This window comes from Coenobita brevimanus, chromosome 112, assembly GCF_032717465.1.
Source record: "Coenobita brevimanus isolate Jiangsu-jjx chromosome 112, ASM3271746v2, whole genome shotgun sequence".
In the NCBI taxonomy this organism is placed as follows: Eukaryota; Metazoa; Arthropoda; class Malacostraca; order Decapoda; family Coenobitidae; genus Coenobita; species Coenobita brevimanus.
This window is the reverse complement of record NC_137065.1, coordinates 2,584,298-2,604,497: the sequence shown is the minus strand read 5'-3', so window position 1 is coordinate 2,604,497 and position 20,200 is coordinate 2,584,298. Positions and strand designations below refer to the sequence as shown.

General features: G+C 40.9%; 1 protein-coding gene across 1 annotated transcript in view; it reads left to right on the top strand.

Annotated features, from left to right (window-relative positions):
- Positions 1–313: 313 nt before the first annotated feature.
- RhoGEF2 (Rho guanine nucleotide exchange factor 2) overlaps positions 314–20,200 on the top strand; it is a 725,597-nt gene continuing 705,710 nt past the window's right edge. The window contains exons 1-3 of the mRNA XM_080286550.1: positions 314–530; positions 15,277–15,422; positions 15,952–16,059. Coding sequence (XP_080142676.1) covers positions 520–530; positions 15,277–15,422; positions 15,952–16,059 — 265 coding nt within the window. The 5' untranslated portion in view covers positions 314–519. The remainder of the gene's footprint in view (positions 531–15,276; positions 15,423–15,951; positions 16,060–20,200) is intronic.

The following is a 20,200-nucleotide window of genomic DNA, read 5'->3' as shown; positions in this document are numbered from 1 at the left end:
GTAACAAATTAGATCTGTTAGTACTTGCAATCCTAGAAGATATGAATCCGGCATTGTAACTCCAAACTTTTGTGATGAAAATCTCTTCTGTGACAAGATTAGTTCACTGAAATAGTAAGTCGAGTCCAGGGAAGATCATAATTAAGCATTTGATAATTTGTTGTGGGTTGAGATAGGGAACTACTTGCCTGGCGGAGGAGTGAGTAACGCGGCCAACATGGCAGCCACTAATGTTTGTGTTAATGACAGAGTGAACGGATTGAAAGTGACAGTGGAGTGGTGATTTCCCAGGGTTAATCCGATCATTAGGCGCTATTAATGTGTGTGCGGGGCCATGAAGTGAAAATATACTGTATTTTGGGGTCAGTGTTTGTGGCAGGAGGCGTGTTAGGTCAGACAGCGCCAGAAATCAACAGTTGAGTCCTCAGTGCATTGTCAAGCAAAACCTTCAATTAATGCTCGGTTTTCTATGACACTCAAAACATCATTGGGATTTTTATTAAGGAATGAGACTTCAGAATGGATGAGAGGTGAGTTCCAAGGAGTCAGTGTTAGGAATTAAGACTGGGATGTGGGTGAAATGTGAGCTTGAAGTTATTGTTTACATGGGGTGTGCCCTCTTAAAGACCACTTGTATCTATCACATCTCACCCCCACCCACCACCCACACAGTCCGAGATTTTACTTTTTCAGGGCAGTTAGAGTCATATTAACCTCAAGCAGTGATTAGAAATATATTTAAAACCCCCTGTAAGAGGGTAACCTTGTCTACGAGTCCTGAGAGGTTGCCTGTTAGTGAATTTCTCGAGTGTGGGTGTTAATTGAAGGGGGAAGGGTAAACTACATTGCAGATATTTGACGTAGTTATCGGCCAGGCATTCACATTAATCAGTATATATAAATGTGAAACAAAATTTAATGACTCAAATGATGTATAATACATAGTGTAGTGCCCCAACCCACCTAACAAACTCCACCCTATCCTAGTCTGGGTTTTGTTAGGCTGAGTCAGGCTTTGGGTGTCCTATTATAGCAGTGGTTCACAGTTTAGGAGTAAAATATCCATAGGGGGCAATATAACAATTTTTAACAAGTAGCATAATGATGAAAGCAAAGTTTGGATAAAGTCACACTAGAAGTTGAACAGTTTGTGACAGGGCTTGAGCTTCAGCATGATATACTTCATTTGGAACTCAGGTTAGCTATGCAGAAATAATTTGTGGTTTGGACTTAAAAGAATGTTGTACTTTAATAGGGAGGTTAGATCCCTTGAAGTATAGTTTGCATATTGCAAAGATTTTATAATAATGACATTTTCACAGTGTTGAACTTACTGCGTCAGTTATTAGCTTGGCTGTATTGTAGTTTACAAATTTAGAATAAAATATCATTATAGGAGAGGCAGCTTGAGATTTTCACCCATAAATTGAATACAGTAGCTAATGTATATGTATTCTGGGAAAATTTGTAGTTTTTCTCAGTGTACAGTTCTGAGATGTTGAGGGTTTTATATATAACCTATACCGGTATATATATATATATATATATATATATATATATATATATATATATATATATATAAAAAATATATATATATATATATATACAGTATATATATATATATATATATATATATATTTCATGGATTTGGAAAAAGCATATGACAGGGTGGATAGACAAGGATTATGGAAAGTGTGAAGAATATATGGAGTAGATGGGAAGTTGTTGAATGCTGTGAAGAGTATGTACGATGGTGTGAAGGCTGCAGTGCGTGTGGATGGTGAACTAAGTGAATTTTTCTCTTTGAAAGTTGGGTTGAAACAGGGATATGTCATGTCTCCATGGTTGTTCAATCTGTACATGGATGGGGTAATAAAAGAGGTACAAGGTAGGGTACGGTAGTGGATGTTGGAGTGGCCCTGGTGAGAGAGGATAGTGTTTGGAAACTCCCTGTACTGTTGTTTGCAATGATACTCTGTTGTTGAGTGAAGACGAAGAGGAGCTGCAAGGCTTGGTAGTTGAGTTTGGGAGAGTGTGTAAGAAACGGAATCTAAAGGTGAATGTAGGGAAGAGCAAAGTGATGGTCTTTGAGAGAGGTGAAGTCAGTGAATGTACAGCGAGGTTGGATGGTGAGGAATTGGAAAATGTGAGTACGTTTAAGTACTTGGGTAGTGTGATAAGTAAGGATGGAGGTTTGGAGGGTGAAGTGCTTGAAAGGGTACAGCAGGGAAGAGAGGTTGCTGGTTTTTTTAAAGCAGTGATAAGAAACAGGGAAGTGAGCATGGAAGTGAAAAAGTTAGGGTACTACATGACAGTATTGTGATACCAACTCTAACGTATGGAAGTGAAGCGTGGACGTTGTTGGAAGGACACAAGTCAAGAGTGACAGCAGTGGAAATGAGTTATTTAAGAGGAGCCTGTGGAGTCACATGGAGAGACAGGCTGACGAATGAGGATATAAAGGAGTGTTGTGGTGTGGATGTGGATGTGATAGGAAGCGTTATGAGGAACACACTGAGGTGGTTTGGCCATGTGGAGAGGATGGAGGGTGAAAGACTGACGAAGAGAGTGTGGGCCTATGTGAGTGAGGTGGAGGGGGGAAGAGGGAGGGGGAGGCTGAGGATGAGATGGAGGGATGGGGTGGAGAGTTATATGAGAGAGGGGTGTGTGAGTTGGGAGCAGGGCAGTGAAATGGCGGGGGACAGGGCGACTTGAAGGCGATTTGTTTGTGGCCACCCCAAACGGGATTGAGGCATCTGGCAATAGATAGATAGATAGACCATATATATATATAAAATGACAGTACTGTATTGTGATACCAACTCTAATGTATGGAAGTGAAGCTTGGACCTTGTTGGAGGGACACAAGTCAAGTGTGAGAGCAGTGGGAATGAGTTATTTGAAAGGAGCATGTGGAGTCACATGGAGAGACAGACTGACAATAGAGGAAGTGAAGGAGCATTGTGGAATGGATGTGGATGTGATAGGAAGCATTAGGAGGAATATATTGAGGTGGTTTGGCTATGTGGACAGGATGGAGATTGAGAGGCTGATGAGGAAAGTGTATGTGAATGAGAAGGAGGGGGGAGAGGGAGGGGGAGACTGAGGATGAGATGAAGCGATGGGGTGGAGAGGTATATGAGAGAGGGGGATGTGAGATGGGAGCAAGGCAGTGATTTGGTGGGGGACAGGGTGACATGGAGGCGACTTGTTTGTGGCCACCACTTACGGGATTGAGGGGTCTGGCAATAGATAGATAGGTATCAGTATATCTATCTGTTTTTTGCCAGTCGCCGTAAGGAATGGCCACAAACAAATTGCTTCCATGTTGCCCTGTCCCCCGCCATTTCACTACCCTCCCCCCAGCTCACACACACACTCTCTCATATACCTGTCCACTCCATCCCTCCATTTCATCCTCGGCTTTGCCCTCCCTCTCCCCCCTTCCAGCTCACTCACATATATTTTCCTCATTAGTCTCTTGCTCTCCATCCTCTCCACATGAGACAGTACTGTAGCTGTACATCCTTGCCATAGCACTTCATCATGACTGGCATCATATTCTCTTGCTACAGCTCAATATTCAAAATGGAGAATAAATAATTTTAGGCCAAGTTAGAGTAAGACTGGTATAGTTGTGGACTTGATAGCAAAAAACAATATTGAAAACGCTGCTTGCATTGAGGACTGAATACTTTAATTTTTAATGAAAATGTTATCCTGAGTGTAGATTGAAAGTGCTAAGAGAAATATTTTGAGATGATTTGACATGTGAAGAGGATGGAGAATGAGAGACTGACCGAAATTGTGTACCGGTATGTGAGTTCGGTAATGAGGGAGAGGAGAAGGGGAGACTAGGGATGAACTGAAGGAATGGAATGGAGAACTACAGGAATATGAGAGAGGGAGATGTGGTTAGGAGGGAGGGCAGCCAGATGGCAGAGGACAAGGTGACATGAAGGAGATTTGTTTGTGTCCATCTCCTACTGGATTAAGGTGCCTGGCAATTGATCAGTAGAGAGTTTCTGTAATGGAAATGATATCTGAGTGTAGATTGCCAAAGCTTCTCTGATAGTACAGTATATACACAATATGCTGTACTACATTGAAGATACTGTACCGTTACAGTACTGGTACAGAATTATAGGCTATATGATTTGCAGGTACCGGTAGTCTATATTTTTACATGGCAAAGAATGAAGCGTGTGCTGCAGATTATGGTGATAAGTGTTATCTTGGTAACAATTGAGGTTGATAAGAAAAGGGAGGGATTTAACATGTCCACGAACCATGAATGTGATCAGTCACACGAGATCTCAGTTAATTGTTGGCTAATCTACTGGACTGTAAAAAACTGATTCCATGAGCTTAGTGGTGTTAAGTAGAGCACTCCCTAATCTTGAGACCATTTCAAGTGTAGTGTAGTACGGTACCAGTACCAATTGTATTGCCTCTTTTTTCAGGATGCTTCGTGACAAGATGTAAGTTAATATGGTATGTAGTTGTATTTTATGGTTATAACTTGGGAGGGGGATATCGAGGATGAGATGTAGGGACGTAGCTAATGGGAAATCTGTGAGAGAGGAGGGTGTGAGTTGGAGGGAGGGGGGAAGGATCTCAAGTAATGAAGGGGTTTATGAAGGCTATAACTAACCCTACCTGCTTGAAAAGTCTGCCCTGAGCAGAATAAAATAATCTATAGATAGCACGGAGGGAAAAAAAAAAAAAAAAAAAAAAAGTCATTGGACAGGAGGGGTTTAGGCTAACGGATGTAACTAATCCAGTTTAAGAGAGAATTCTGTACCATACCGGTACTAATTCTTTGAGTGTGAAGATGTCATTTTCAATATATTTTTGCAGGCAATTCACTATCAAGGCAGTTTTAGTCAATTAAGGAAAGATTTCTAAAGTGGTTGTGTCATATACTGGTATATAAGGTACCAGTACTTCATTCATTGACCCATTCACTACCTTGGGGCTCTCCTAAATTGACTAGAAATTGTCAGGTAACAGGAAGAATATACAAAAGAAAGTATTAAATGCTTTAAAGTCTTACCGGTATATGGTACTGCGTGCAAAAGAAATCGCTGAGAAAGAATTACCTTACTACAAAGTTTTCTGTGTTAACAAGAATTTGGTTCACCGTTAATCTGTACTTAAGCATTTTATTCAGTCATGGGAAATCCCTGCCAGTCCAGAGACTAAGTTTACAGTGCAACCAATCTAGCCTAGTGGAACATTTATTGTAGGGTAGAGAAGCTGATTGTACGGTATATCCCTGCTAAAATTACTCCCCAAGGATGAAGCATCAGGTGATAGATGGATACTGGTATTGTAGATGCTGTAGGTAGGTAGGTAGATAAAAAGGTAGATAGATGAATTTGATATATGGCAAAAATTTCATTATCCGGGGAAAAATTATTGTAGATTTAGCCTATAACATTTCTGCAAGAAGGAAACAGATAGGACCATGCAGAATCTCATATCTCTAGGTCTTCCTGCAAAAACATATGTAAGTTATGACACAGAATCAGTCGTGAATGTTTTGTTAATTTCACCCCAGGTTGCACTACGTCACATGCTTGTAAAACCTCCAGCCATCTCAGAGAATCAGACTCATTGCTGAAAGGGGGCAAGGTTGTTACTTCTGCTGTTGACTTCTTACTACTGGACTGCATATAAGATTTTTAGAGAAATTTTTAAAGCCTGTTGGAAGGACTAGACTAGTCAAGAACGAGAGCAGTGGAAATGAGATATTTGAGAGGAGTATGTGGAGTTACATGGAGGGACAGAGAGACAAATGAGGAAGTAATGGAGCATTGTGTTGATGTGGATGTGGTTGAAAGTGTTAAGAGAAATACTTTGAGATGGTTTGGTCATGTGGAGAGGATAGAGAATGAGAGACTGATGTATGTAAGTGAGGTGGAGGGGTAGATGTGGGGGAGGAGAACAAGGATAAGATGGAGGGATGGAGTGGAGAGCTGTATGAGAGAGGGGTGTATGAGTTGGAGGGTGGACAGCCATATGGCAGAAGACAGGGAGGCATGGAGGGGATTACAGTAGTTTTTGCAGGGCTCTTGCTAACTGCCGATGGTTGCGAGCCATTTGGCTCCTAAGGTTTCAGATTTATGAGCCAAATAAATTTTTAGTTGCCAAACTGACTACGAGCAGAAATATTTTACGAGCATTAAATATATTAATTACACAGTGTGATGATTAGAATCATATAATGAGGTTTTAAACATTCACAGTGGCGACAAGGAAAGACTTACTGTAATAATCGATCACAACTGCTTTTTTGTTCATTTAAGTGAGATTTACTTATTTTGTAGTTTACTGGGTCTTGAAGTGGATGTATTTTCTCCTCGCCAAAAGGCGACTTGCATGTATAATTTTTTCTCAGAAGGGAAAAACTACTCGCATTTGCGAGCTGTGGCTCACCAAACTAGAGTCCTGTTTTGGCCACCCCTGATGGGATTAAGGTGTCTGGCAGTAAATAGATCTTAACCCTGTCCTGTGAAGGAGATAAAATCCCAGAAACAGTAGCTACATTACCTTTATCAGTGAGCTATAGGATAACTGAAGACACTCCAGGCATGTAGCACAGTGCATCAAATTTGATAGAACTTCCACGTACAGTAAACTCTCAGTTACCCAGCATAATTCAGCCAAGCCCTATGCTGGCTAAAGCAAAATGCTGGATATTGTATACCTGGTAGTAGCCTACCCCTCATTGGCTTAGTATTCGGCGTCAAGCTGGGTATTGCGTTACTATCATGAACCACTACCGGTAGGCTATCCCAAAAACTTTCCCATGAGTAAAAGATGAAAATCAAGCATAAATAAGCAAAAAATACTGTACAGTAAAATAATGATACAGTACAGTAATACAGCGTTGGTTGGATACTGTTTACAAGCCGGTCAGTACACCTCAATGCTGGATATTGCATAGAATCGCTGGTTACATCCCATTTTGGCGCTGGATATTGCATAATTTTGCCGGATATTGCTTTTAAAGAGCTGAGCCAGCAGCGCTGGATATTGTGACGATGGAGAATTGAGAGTTTACTGTAGGCCATCAGTAGATATAAGTATCCACCACCGTGAGTGAGCCATTGTAATCCATGGAACACACAAATCCACAAATTGTTCTTATGGAACTGTACAGTACCATATGTAGACTAGTCAGCCTGCTGACAAAATTGCTTACAGTACTGTATTTCATAGCCAGAGTGAGTTGTTTGCCTATAATTAGCCTAGCTGCAGCTACCTTACTGTGTGTGCTTAGGCCTCAGTCTGTCAGCCATTCTCTTTATGTTTTTGTTCATATAGCCTATCTGGATTAATTACATCTTTTTTTTTTTTCTTAAAGCTTAAAGCTACTGTTCTGTTATCTTTAACTTGGCATAAATTGCCCTCTTTCCATCACAAATGCCGAGTTGTAGCAATAGATTAACACTGAAGTATGGCATTAGCCTAGTCACAAATAAGTCCTGTGGAAGGGATGTAGAACCATTGCACTGGATTTTTCTTCCATTTAGGTATGTAAAATAAGCTACAGAAATATGAAAATCTGAGCTAGGTTAAGGTGAAAGAGCTGTAGTAGCTGCAATGAAGTTAAGCAGTTATGTTGGCTGACTGATGATACGCTTGTTATCTTGAGCAAGAACATGCACCTTCCCTCACTACTAGCAAACTTTCCACTGCCCACCCTTGTGTCGGACTGTCTCTCACATTTGTCACAGTCGGCAGTACAGCCCATAGCTTATAGTTGACAGTGTAGTGTATAGTGTTAAGATTTTAGCCTTTCTCCACATTTGGTATAGCACAACGTAAAACAGGATGGGTTATCTGTCCATTTCCTGTGTCTGTGGTGAGTGTCAGCATCCAGTAATATTGAAGTCCTTTATGCTTCACCATTGAAAATGAATTATTATTTGCCTATATAGTACAGTAATACTATACAGTACCATACTGTCCTTTAAAATAGGCAAGTTGGGAATTTATGATAAGGTACCAGTAGTTCATTGTGTATGAAAATCTGTAAGAAAGCTTTATCTCTGCCTTGCAGGATATAGCCTAAGCCTAGGTATTTATGGATTGATTGATTGATTGATTACATTAAAATGATCATGGGAGCATATCAGCACTGGCCATTGCCACTGTACAACAGGAAGAAAAGCAGAACATGAATCAAGTGCCGGTATGTACGTAGGCATTTATGAAGCTTAACAGAGTTGTATCAGTGATAGGCATCCCTGTGTGGGGTACTGAGTATTGTAATCAGTAGAGAAATACTGTATTTTATGATGTTAATTGGTGGTAGTGTATGTTATAGAATTCTTTGAGAAATGCAGAAGTTAGAACAGTCATATAGGCTATACCGGTAGCTATGTTATTTTGGAAAATTCCATGTAGCTACTGCATCCTTTTTACCTAAACTTTTGTCTTTTGTAACCTATTTCATGTAGCTGATTGTCAAAAAAGACAATGCTGTGGTTTTACATATGGTAGCATTTCTTTGTGACTGGCACATCATATTCTAGTGTTGATCTACTGTATAGCTATTACAACTCAGCAGTCATGATGGATGTATGCCAAGAGAGAGTAAAAAGAGGATAATGGATCAAACCTAATTTGATTTATTCCCATCAAAATGACTGGGACATGTTTATAGTCTGTTTGATGCTAGGTACTTGAAGATGATTTTGTCAAGCCTTGGAATATATTGTATTGGTATACATAAAAGTTAATGTAGGCTAGTGTTTTAATGTACCAGTATGTTCTTATTGATGACTCTGTGCTGATGTAGTTAATAGAGAATGAGAGTAGTAATTTCCTGTTTTAATATCAGCAGCTACATTCATATATTGGAATTAATAGGGGTATACCCATCCATTTGGTTAGTTTCTAATAGCTATCCTAGTTTCTGCATAATTTGCCATACTACATATCTGGAGGTTCCAAGAAAGAAAATGAAGACATCATCACACCAAAGGGACTGATGCTAGATACTGAGGAGCAGTTAGTGTACTGGGAAAGTACTTAATAACATTGATTAAACTACTTTTATGTAGCCCTCTGTATACAGATTACTGAGAGGTTATTAGATTAGGGTAAGAGACAGTAAGCCCAAGCAACCTAAAGGAGTTTCCTAGGCTGAATAAAATCTTTACAGTTAGCCAGAGTGAAATTTAGAGACAGGTTCTGTGTCCTGAAAAAGGTAATGGAGACTGTTATTTTGCTGTATGATATCAGCTGGATAGGATTTCTCATAAGCTGAATAAATTAATCTAGCATTATGGTACTGTACCTGGAGTAATTAATAATATGTTCTGAGGCCAGGTGTGTCCCTTCATCCCAAGGACATGGTAGCTTAGTTTTGTTACTGTACCGGTACCTCTGCCAACGAATTTGGAGGAAGTTATGTATTCCTGTATGTTTGTCTGTCTGTCTGATTGTCCAGATGATATATTCAGAAGTCCTCAGTGAATTTCAATGAAGTTTTGTGGAAGGGTGGACCATGGGCCAAGGAAGAATTGATTAAATTTTGGGTCAGATTTGGATCCGGATCCTGTCTCCACAGATCCGGATCCTTTTAATGGCAATAGCATTGGCAAACCTATGCACTCTCTGAGTGCTTTCTAGTTGTTGTTGTTGTTTTTGTTGTTTCTGGTGCTGTGGTTGTTGCTGCTCTTGCTACCAGACAGTTTTATTCAGAGTAAGAGAACACCCAAACAGTGAGAGGATTAATAATGGCTGTTTGATCCTTCCAGTTCAAAAAGTCCTCCTAATTCAGATAAATTTGATTGCAGTTGTTATTTCTATTTTTGTGGTCCCAGGCTCATCCAGACATGATTTGAGTGGACTGCTGGCTGAAATTTCCCTTCTGCAGTCCACCATCCCCCATTTAGGGGATAAGGGCAAGAATAAAGCAATAAAGGCATCTTCAGTTTGGTTTTATCAGTGCCATTTCAAACCAGTACTGTGGGCCTACCAGTAACATACCAGGTACCTGTAAATAAGTCTGCAAATTTTTTTTGTCTGTTATAGATTGATCAGTATAGGTAGTAGCTAGGGGACTCAGACCTCCATTTGCTAGCCTTATTCCGGTAGTTATACATTATTTAACAGGAATGGAAGGGCACCAAAATTCTCATAACAGTAGCTAGTATCTTTGTTGATGATGTTTTGAAAATATTTTAAATCATGGGAGGGTATATCTTATATTTTTTGTGCATGGTTTTGTCATCTGAATTTAACTCCATCAGTTTACAGTACTATAGTGACATTTGCAGATTAGCTAGTACGTTACCTGGTACTTATTCTAGCTACTGCCAGATTTGATTCAGAATGAGAGACTGGAAGAGTGTGTGTGTGAGGTAGAGAGGGAGGGGGAGACCAAGGATGAGACGGAGGGATAGAGTGGAGAAATAGACTATATGAGAGAAGGGGGTGTGAGTTGGAGGGAGGGCTGCCAAATGGTAGAGGAGAGGGCAACATGGACGTGATTTATTTGTGACCATCCCATACAGGATTAAGGCATCTGGATTTAGATAGATAGGGGATACCCCTTGTAGTGAAGAGATAAGAAGCAATCACCATTAGGCACTTCATTACTGTGGCATCTTTTTTTACTTTATTCTAGTTAGCTACTAGTACTCTTGGATGATTTTATTCAGATTAAGGGAGACCTCTCAGAGTGAAATGATTAGAAACAATCTCCATGTACCTCTTTCAGTATGATGGTAGTGGTGGTGATGATGATGATGATGATATATTTACGGTATATTCTAGTGTATTCGTGCTTTTGCCATATGATTTTATTCAGTTTAGGAGAGAGGTTTCATGCTGAAGGGGTTAGATAAATCCTTCAATAATTCCTTTAATAGCAGCTGTATACTTTAAATACATCATCATCATCATCATCATCATCATCATAATCATCATACTGAAGGAGACACATGGAGATTGTTTCCAATCATTTCACTCTGAGAGTTCTCCCTTAAACTGAATAAAATCATCCAACAGTGGCTCAGTGGGTTAGAGTGCTCTGACTGAAGGGTTGGAGGTTCTAGCCCACGCAAGGATCATCGGTAAACATCAGGAAGGGCATCCGGCCATAAAGTGCTACACGCTCCAAACTAAGTCCTCTACCCAGGGGCAACGCCTTAGCCCGTATCGAAAAAGGGGGACACATTGTTTAAGAGAGAGAGAGAGAGAGAGAGAGGCCTATCCTAAATTGAATGAAATATTATGGAGATGGCATTAATGTACTGAAAATTACATCATGGAATTCAAGGGACTGATCCATTTTAGCAGTGACATTGTTCTTTATGCTATACGTAAACTTGTGTCAGCTTTTCATCCTTTTACAGCTTACTTCAGGTTGCTCAGTGGTAGGAAAAAACAGTGCTTCAACTACATCCTTTACATGGCACCCCTTTTGTGACTAGCATTATATTCTAGTGTTAATCTGTTGTTACAGCTCGGTAGTCTAGGTGACGAGATGGCAATTTTAGGCCAAGTTAGATTTGATATGGTATATATTCTGTACTGTATACCATACAGTTAGCTACCACCGGATTTCATTCAGCTTAGGGGAGAGTTGTCTTAGTGATGGGATCAGAAAAAGTCTTAATTAAAACCTTCATTACAGAGACTTCTTTTCTTTTCTTTTTTTCATTTTACTTCAGTTTTGCAACTGCCAGATGATTTCATTCAGCTGAGAGAAGAGATCAGAAACACTGTCTGTGAAACTCATATACAGTACAGTATATAGCTACCTGTACCGGTATACTGTAGAGAGAGAGAGAGAGAGACCATTTCCTCCATGTGTTGTAATTTAATCTGTCAGTCACTGCTGTGGTGTTATATTCAGTTAGTTTGAGTGCCATTACAGTGATGTAACCACTCAGTGTTAATAGCCCTTCTAAGTTAATGGGCTTGATCCACAGGTGGTGACTGGAAGTTGATCGAGCATATAGCCTACTTTTTTTTTTTTTTTAATGCGAGGAAGAAGGAACCAAAGGCCATGAGCCCGCAGTAACACTTCCCTTCAAGAGAAAAACAAAATACAATAGAGAGCCAAATTCAAGATCTGATCATTTTGAGATGCCTGGACACACTGCGTTTGAAAGACTGAAGATCATAGGCAGCAGGAAATACAGTCAGAGGGAGACAGTTCCAGAGTTGACCTGTTGCATAAATGAAAGACTGGGAGTAACGGTTAACTCTTGAGTTAAAGAGTTGGACAGAAAAGGGATGAGAGTTTGCTGCCAGACGGGTGCTACGCGGCCGTCGTAGAGGTGGAGGAATGCAAGCAGACAGTTCAGAGGAGCAGTGACCATTAAAGTAGCGATAGAAAAGAGATAAAGGTGCAACAGTGCGGTGAAGAGACAGAGGTTGAAGGGAGTCAGTAAGAGGAGGAGAATTAATGAGATGAAAAGCCTTTGACTCCACCCTATTGAGAAGAGCTGTTTGTGGGGAGCTTCCCGACACATGAGAGTTGTACTCCACACAGGGGCAGATAAAACCCCTGTATAGAGTCAACAATTGTGCAGGGGTAAAGAAAGAGCGGAGTCTGCTTAGCACACCCAATCTCTTGGAAGCAGATTTTACAAGAGATGTAATATGATCTTTCCAAGATAAGTCCCGAGTAAATGAAACCCCAAGCATGTTCAAGGATGATGCAGGATTAAGCTGAATATTATTAAACATTAGTGGGTATACCTGTGGAAGATTTTGTCAGGTTGATAGGTGTAAGAACTGAGTCTTAGGTGCATTAAAAACAACCATATTATTTTTACCCCAGTCAGAGATACGAGCCAAGTCAGACATTAGGTGTGCCATAGCCTCATCCCTTGTTTGCTGAAGTAACTGTTGAGATGGGCGTTGCGGGAACCGAATGGAAAGGTGAAGGGTGGAGTCATCAGCGTATGAGTGGATAGGGTTAGATGTACAGCTTAGAAGATCATTGATGAATAAAAGGAAGAGAGTTGGTGATAGGACAGAGCCCTGAGGAACACCACTGTTGATAGATCTAGGAGAAGAACGATGGCCGTCTACAACAGCGACTATAGAACGACCAGAAAGGAAGCTAGCGATGAAGGCACAGATAGAAGGATAGAAACTGTAGGAGGGCAGTTTGGAAATTAAAGATTTATGCCAGACTCAATCGAAAGCCTTTGAGATGTCAAGTGCAATGGCAAAGCTTTCGCCGAAGTCCCGAAAGGAGGATGACCAGAAGTCTGAAAGGTAGGTGAGAAGATCGTCAGTGGAGCGTCTCTGATGGAACCCGTACTGACGATCAGAAAGAAGGTTGTGATGGGAAAGATGCCTAAAAATATTTCTATTGAGAATTGACTCGAAAACTTTTGAAATACAGGACGTTAAAGCAATTGGACGATAGTTGGAGGGTTGGGAGTGGTCACCCTTCTTTGGGACTGGCTGAATGAGAGCAAACTTCCAGCAAGAAGGAAAAGTACAAGTTGACAGACAAAGGCGAAAGAGTTTGCCTAGGCAGGGTGTAAGCACAGAAGCACAGTTCTTGAGAACAACAGGAGGGACCCCATCAGGCCCATATACCTTGTTTGTACTGAGGCCAGTGATGGCAGAAAATACATCAGCTGAAGAAATTTTACTGTCAGCCATGAGGAAGTCAGAGGGGGGAAGTGATGGAGGAACAGCACTGGAATCGTCTAAGGTGGAATTGGAGGAGAAAGTCTGTGCGAAGAGATCTGCTTTATCAGTAGACGAAATAACTACAGAGCCATCAGAGTAGAAAAGAGGAGGGAAGGATGATGAGGTAAAGTTGTTAGAAAGGTTTTTGGCAAGGTGCCAGAAGGAGGGGGAAGAATTCGAGCTGGAGAGTTGAGAGCATTTAGTACGGATGAAATTATTTTTAGCAGAGCGAAGAACAGACTTAGCACGATTCCGGGCAGAAACGTAAAGATGATGTGATTCAGGGGTGGGTTGGCTCCGGTACCTTTTGTAGGCCCTCTCCTTGTTGTGGACATCATTAGAACAAGCGTGATTAAACCAAGGCTTTCTTGCGTTAGTCAAAGGATATGAGAAAGGAATGTATGCTTCCATGCCCGAGAGAATAACCTCCATAATGCGCAAGGCACACTCAGATGGCTCACGGCCATGGAAGCAATAATCATTCCAGGGAAAATCAAAGTACTGCCTGAAGGCCTCCCAGTCTGCGGCTCCAAAATGCCACAGACGACGTTTCCCTGGAGGGTCCACAGGCCATACCGGAGTGATAGGACAGGTTAAGGTGATAAGGTTGTGATCGGAGGAGCCCAACGGAGAGAAAAGATTAACAGAGTAAGCAGAAGGATTAGTTGTGAGGAAGAGGTCAAGTATGTTGGAGCTCTCTCCAAGGCGGTCAGGGATACGGATAGGGTGCTGTACAAGCTGCTGTAGGTCATTAAGGATAGAAAAGATGTAGGTTTGTTCACCAGGTGAACTGCCATTAGGAGTGTAGACTGGTCACCTGCCTTTAAATGTTATGGACTGCAGTTCCCTAGCCTTAGGTCTCTATAACTCACAGGGGGTAATAGGGAACATGGTGTTACCTTTTGTCTAACCACAGAATCTTCAGTTAACTCCTTCAGTCCAGTGATGTATTTTTCTCTACCTACCTCCTAACTCTGGAACTGTCTCCCTCTGTCTGTGTTTCCTACTTCCTATGATCTCCAGTCTTTCAAATGCAGTGCGTCCAGGCATCTCAAAATTAATGGATCTTGAATTTGGCTGTCTTTTGTATTGTTTTTGTTTTTTTCTTGGAAGGAATGTTTTGCAGGCTCAGCCTTTGGTTCCTTCTTCCTCACATTAAAAAAAAACTGTTTTATTGAACTTAGGACAGACCTCTTGTAGCTAGTAAAGGAGTAAATGAAAAAACTGGAATGGTATTCTAAACCTCTCCAATGTGAAAAATGTTTCTCAGGCTAAGTAAAATGGAGTGATGGCAGCAAGAATATGCTCAAAAGTGCACCATTGGTCTGAAGGGGTTGGGCAGAAAACTTAGCCACATATAAATAAGCTAGAGTCAGAGTTGTGGCTGATACTTCCACATTTTTACAAGTCTTATCACACATATTAGGCTCAAGTCCATAGAAACATTTGCTGTATCATGGCCAACCTAAATATGGGAATTTCCTGTAAGAGGAAGCATGATATTTAAAAAAAAAAAGCTCATTATTTGTATTCTGCCCCCCCCCCTTTTTTTTGTGGTAGAACAGTATTGTCACATCTTTCCCCTCTCGGCAGGCTGGAGTCGATAGCAGAGGGCCATGACTCTAGCAACTCTGGAGGGCCGGGCAGCTTGCGGACCGTGGTTATACACCGGGGAGAGCGCGGCTATGGACTTACTGTATCGGGAGAGAGCCCTGTCATAGTGCAAGAAGTCAAAGATGGTGAGTTTTGATGCAGCTGCTCATTAATATCCACATAGCATTGTTAACATAATATCTTCACCTTCATCATCATCATCAGTATCATTGTCATCGTCATCATCATAATTGTCTTCAAATAGAGCCCAGTTATAGTGCAAGAAGTCATGTGTAATAAATCTTGGCAGGTAGTATTTTTAACCCTTTCAGTGTGATGAATTTTTCATTTTATCAGTGTTCTGGCATTTGCAGATGATGTTCTTTTACATAAGGTAAAACTCTTGCAGTGAAGGCCTGAGTGCTTGGGATGGTAGAGTAGCTGTGTGTAAACATACCACTGGCCTCTGGCCATCTCGTGCACTGGAACCATGGCCATAGTACACTTCAACCAGCAAAACCTCTGGCCATCACGTGCACTGAAACTGTGGCCTCATTACACTTCAGCCTGAGTGCTCTACCAGTCGTGCAACCATGCACCCCCCTCCAAAAAAAAAAAAAAAAAACTAATCAGCCACAGTACAGTACAGTATACAGTATTATTCTTTCATACCAGGTGGACCAGCAGCACAAGCGGGCGTCAAAAAGGGTGACTCCATCATCAAGGTCAATGGAACCATAGTGTCCCAGGTCAACCATAGGGAAGTGGTGCAGATTATTAAGTGTGAGTATTATTTTATTTATTTATTGTTTTAGCATTCCCTTTCATGATACTTTTATCCCTTCTCTCTGATGATGTGGTTTAGTCCTGATGTTTCCAGATATTTATTTTTTATAACCTTAGGACAGACTTTTTGAACTGACAGGACTAGGTACTGTGTAGTCCTTGTTAGCCTCCAGCACTCGATTTTTGCACTAGTGATGTTCCTGTTTTTTTCTTGCTACTTCCAGATAATTTTCTCCACCTTGGGAAAGATTTTTTAAACTGGAGCGCTAAATATATGGTAGCTTTCATTATCTCCTTCACTGGTGTGGGATGTGGTCATGTGGTGGCACTGATATGGCTGGGTGGCTGAGCTTCCCAGATGTCTGTTAACTCCCGTCTTATCTCCCAGGAGGAGGAAGGGCAACTAAGACCTGCACTCCACTGGGTTCACATTCAGATGAGGCTGAATATGTTGAATATAATAGACAGGTAGTAGTGAGAATAAAGCAAAAACCACATTGTTGGATTGAAGTAATTAACTCTTTGAATCACAGTGATCAGCTTTTTAGTTTGTTTTGGATGCTACAAAACAGCTTTATTCAGCCTGGGAAAGGGTTCTCATATTGGAAGGGTTTATTAAGGCATTATCTAACCTCCCCAGTTCATAGGCCCAATCTTGAGATGAATAAACTCTTCAGATGGCAAGAACTTATTGGGGGGAGGGGGGAAGGCATGGCTAGTGGGTTAATTTTTTCCTGTCATCATCAGACAGTTTTATTCAGAGAGTTAGAGAGGATTTCTAACTTGAATAATATCACCTGGAAGTAGTAAGAATAAACCAGTAAATTATAAGTGTCCCAGGAAATGTATGAGAAATATCAAGGGATTATTCTTTGGTTAATTTTGAAAAATAAATGTTATACTGTATCCTAGTTGTTCCAGGTGTTGCATGTTACAGTTATATTTACTGATGACTTTATGGGCAAAAATGTTCATCCTCATATTTCACTTATAATGTAATTAGAAATTGTTGCCCTGTATTGGTTGAGAATTGACACCATGTTGATATAGCATTTGTTATTCAAGCCCAAGAATAACCTTCCATAGTTTCTTATTTATTTTCCGGGATTTTCTGTATGTCATTTGAATTAGGTGGTCAGTAATTATCAGGAATTGTTTGTTTAGTATTCTATACTGATTTGTACAGTACAACCTTCCAAATCCGAACATTGGTTATCCCAAAACCTCCACTTTCCAGGATGTTTTTTCATGTACTATGGGGGTACTAACATCATTTGACCTCACACAATCGATGTATGTTTGAAGATGAAGTTTATTCATGAACAGGTGTGGATGATATATTTCTAGTACAAAATAATTCATGCATTTGTTCTGCATATTTTTTTTTACATGATTTTCTCTTAGTTACCATTATGATTCTTTACAAAATATTCCATTTTCCATAAAACCCTTGGACCCAGTCATTTTGGATTTGAAAGTTTGTACTGTACTGTATTTACGTTTTCTGGTCATGACTGTCTCATTGGTAGTGAACACCTCAGGAACTGGCTGAAGACCTGTTTACCATGTTCTCAGTTTCATTCAGTGTTGTGGTTCGTCATATATTAATGTATCCATCTACATGCCTGATGTGGTACCAGATACTAGTTATATTATTAGTTAAATACTAGCTGTGATAGAATTCAAGTTAAGACTGAATTCTATCAGTTAAGACTGATTTTTGTTAGATAATGCTGAATTCTGTTAGCTAGAATTCAGTGTAAGTAACAGGGTAGCCACTTCCAACCTACTACTACCGCAGGTGGTGTATTTTCCCCTGTAGTTTGTACCCAGATACTGCCAGGATTGTTTTGCACCCAGATACTTAACTTACCCTTTGTGAAATGTACCCTTAGGTTGTCTCCAGTCATTACCAGACATTATGGTGCTGGAGAGGGATTCCTTCATGTAATGGCACTGACATAACTGGATGGTGGAGATACCTGCTTATACAAATTTCCCTCAGATCTCTCCCTAGTCCCTATCCCTCCAAAAGAAGGATGGTGGTCTGCAGGAAAGGTCAGCATCAGCCCATAGTCCACTGGGTTCACATTCAGATGAGCCTAGGATTGCAGTTACTGTACTACTACCAAAAGATACATTTTTCCTATAACATGATGTTTCACATGTGGGTGTTGTTCTTATTCAGTTTCTGACAGTACTCTTTTGTCCTCTTGAGTGACACTGTACCTTGAGATTTGTGTGAAGTGACTACACTTGGTCTCACTCGATCCTTTGATAAAAAATAGTCATGATGATGATGATGATGGCCATGGAGGAGCTTTGTGTGACCTTAGGGTAGTTATGTAGGTGTTACAAAAGTTTTGTTGGGTGGAGGAATAAGAATTTTTGTTGAAAAAGGTATTTTTCAAATTTTCCACACTGTAGCTAGTCTCTGTATTCAGATTGGTGTGCCTCCCTTCTTTAGTATTCCAAGGCACAATCACCTACACTCATAACTACTACAGGGGATGGTGTGTTGTAGGTCATGTGACACTAATATACAGGTCTCCCTCGTTTTACGATTGGTATGCTTTCCTAGAAAGGCAATCGTAAACCGAAATATCGTAAACCAAAATTAAGGTTTACTGGGAAAAATAGGGATGCGTTCCTGGACTCGTGTATAAGGAACCAAAGACCCATGCAAGTGATCTAATATGCAATAATAATGATGTTTTATGTATTGTAGTGCATCTGAATCACATATGTATGCACATTTGCAAACATAAAGACATGAAATAGCAAAAACAACGTGAAATACAGCTGTACTGTACTGTATTGTACTGTTATGTAACCTCCTACTGTACTGTAGCTCTGTCCACCCTTAGTCGGTCCCCCACGAGGCTGGAGGACGTAATGCCTTAATGTCTTCTCCGAGGCTAGGAGACATCCTGGGCCAAAGCCCATCACTCTTCAACACAAGAGGTGGAGAGGGAGGAAGCAGGGGTGGTGGAGGTTTGGATGGCAGGGATGGATGACTCAGGAGAATGAGAGGTGGTGGAGGTTTGGATGGCAGGGCTGGATGATTCAGTGGTAGCAGAGGCAGATGGACTAGCAGTGGGTTTGAAGAAGCTGGAAATTGTTGTTTGCTTTGCCAGCCTCCTCCTGGCCTCGCGGGATTTCCACATGCCCAATTGTAAATGCGAGGGAGCTCAATCGTAAAATGTACACTTGGTACTGAAGAAGAAGGATCGTAAATGCGAAATATCGTAAAACGATACAGCGTAAAACAAGGGAGACCTGTATATGTTTACATCTCACATCTAACGTATCAGAGCAACCTCATTTTAGCAGTCAGACCACAGTCATTGTGACATAAACAGTACACTGATGCCATGTTAGACCACTAACACACCAGCCCTTGTAGTTCTTACAAGTGGTGGTGAGTGTACCTTTCACAATACTGTACATTCTTCAATAATGAACAGTTGTGATCCCTAGTTTCTAGCCCGCCTTGGTCAGATGGTGAGTTGAATCTACCGATGTTTCTGCACAGGAGCTCACCTTGGCAGTGTAAAAGCAAACACTTAACCCAACATATCACGAGGTTTGAATGTACATCATCACAGGGTGAGGTGTATAGAAACACCCCTGGATTTAACTTGCCTACTAACCAGTGTTGGCTTGGAATTATGGATCATGACTTTGCCTCACAGTCTTACTGTTCCCCCATATTTTATCCACCTTTGTGCTGGAAAGGGATACCTTCATATGATGACTTTGGCATGACTAGGTGGCTCCACTGCCTGTTTATACAAATGTCTTTCAGTTCACTCCCTATCTCTCCAGAAGAGGATGGTGGACTGTGGGGGAAGGGTAACTGCAGCCTGCAATCCCCTGAGTTTACATTCAGATGAGTCTGGGGTTGCAGCTACATCACCACTATTTTGCCTATTCCCCTTTTCCTTCTGCAGACATCTACTACAACTTATTCACCTTTCCCTTATGCAGACATCTGGCCAGTCTTCCTTTGTTTTATTTAGTCTGACTACCGCACCTTTTCTATCAGGCTGTCACTTGGTTTTGTATCCCATTACATTATCTTAATTAGGCTTCTCGGTAGAAGACCTCTGGTTAACTGTATCATGGGTCAGCCTTT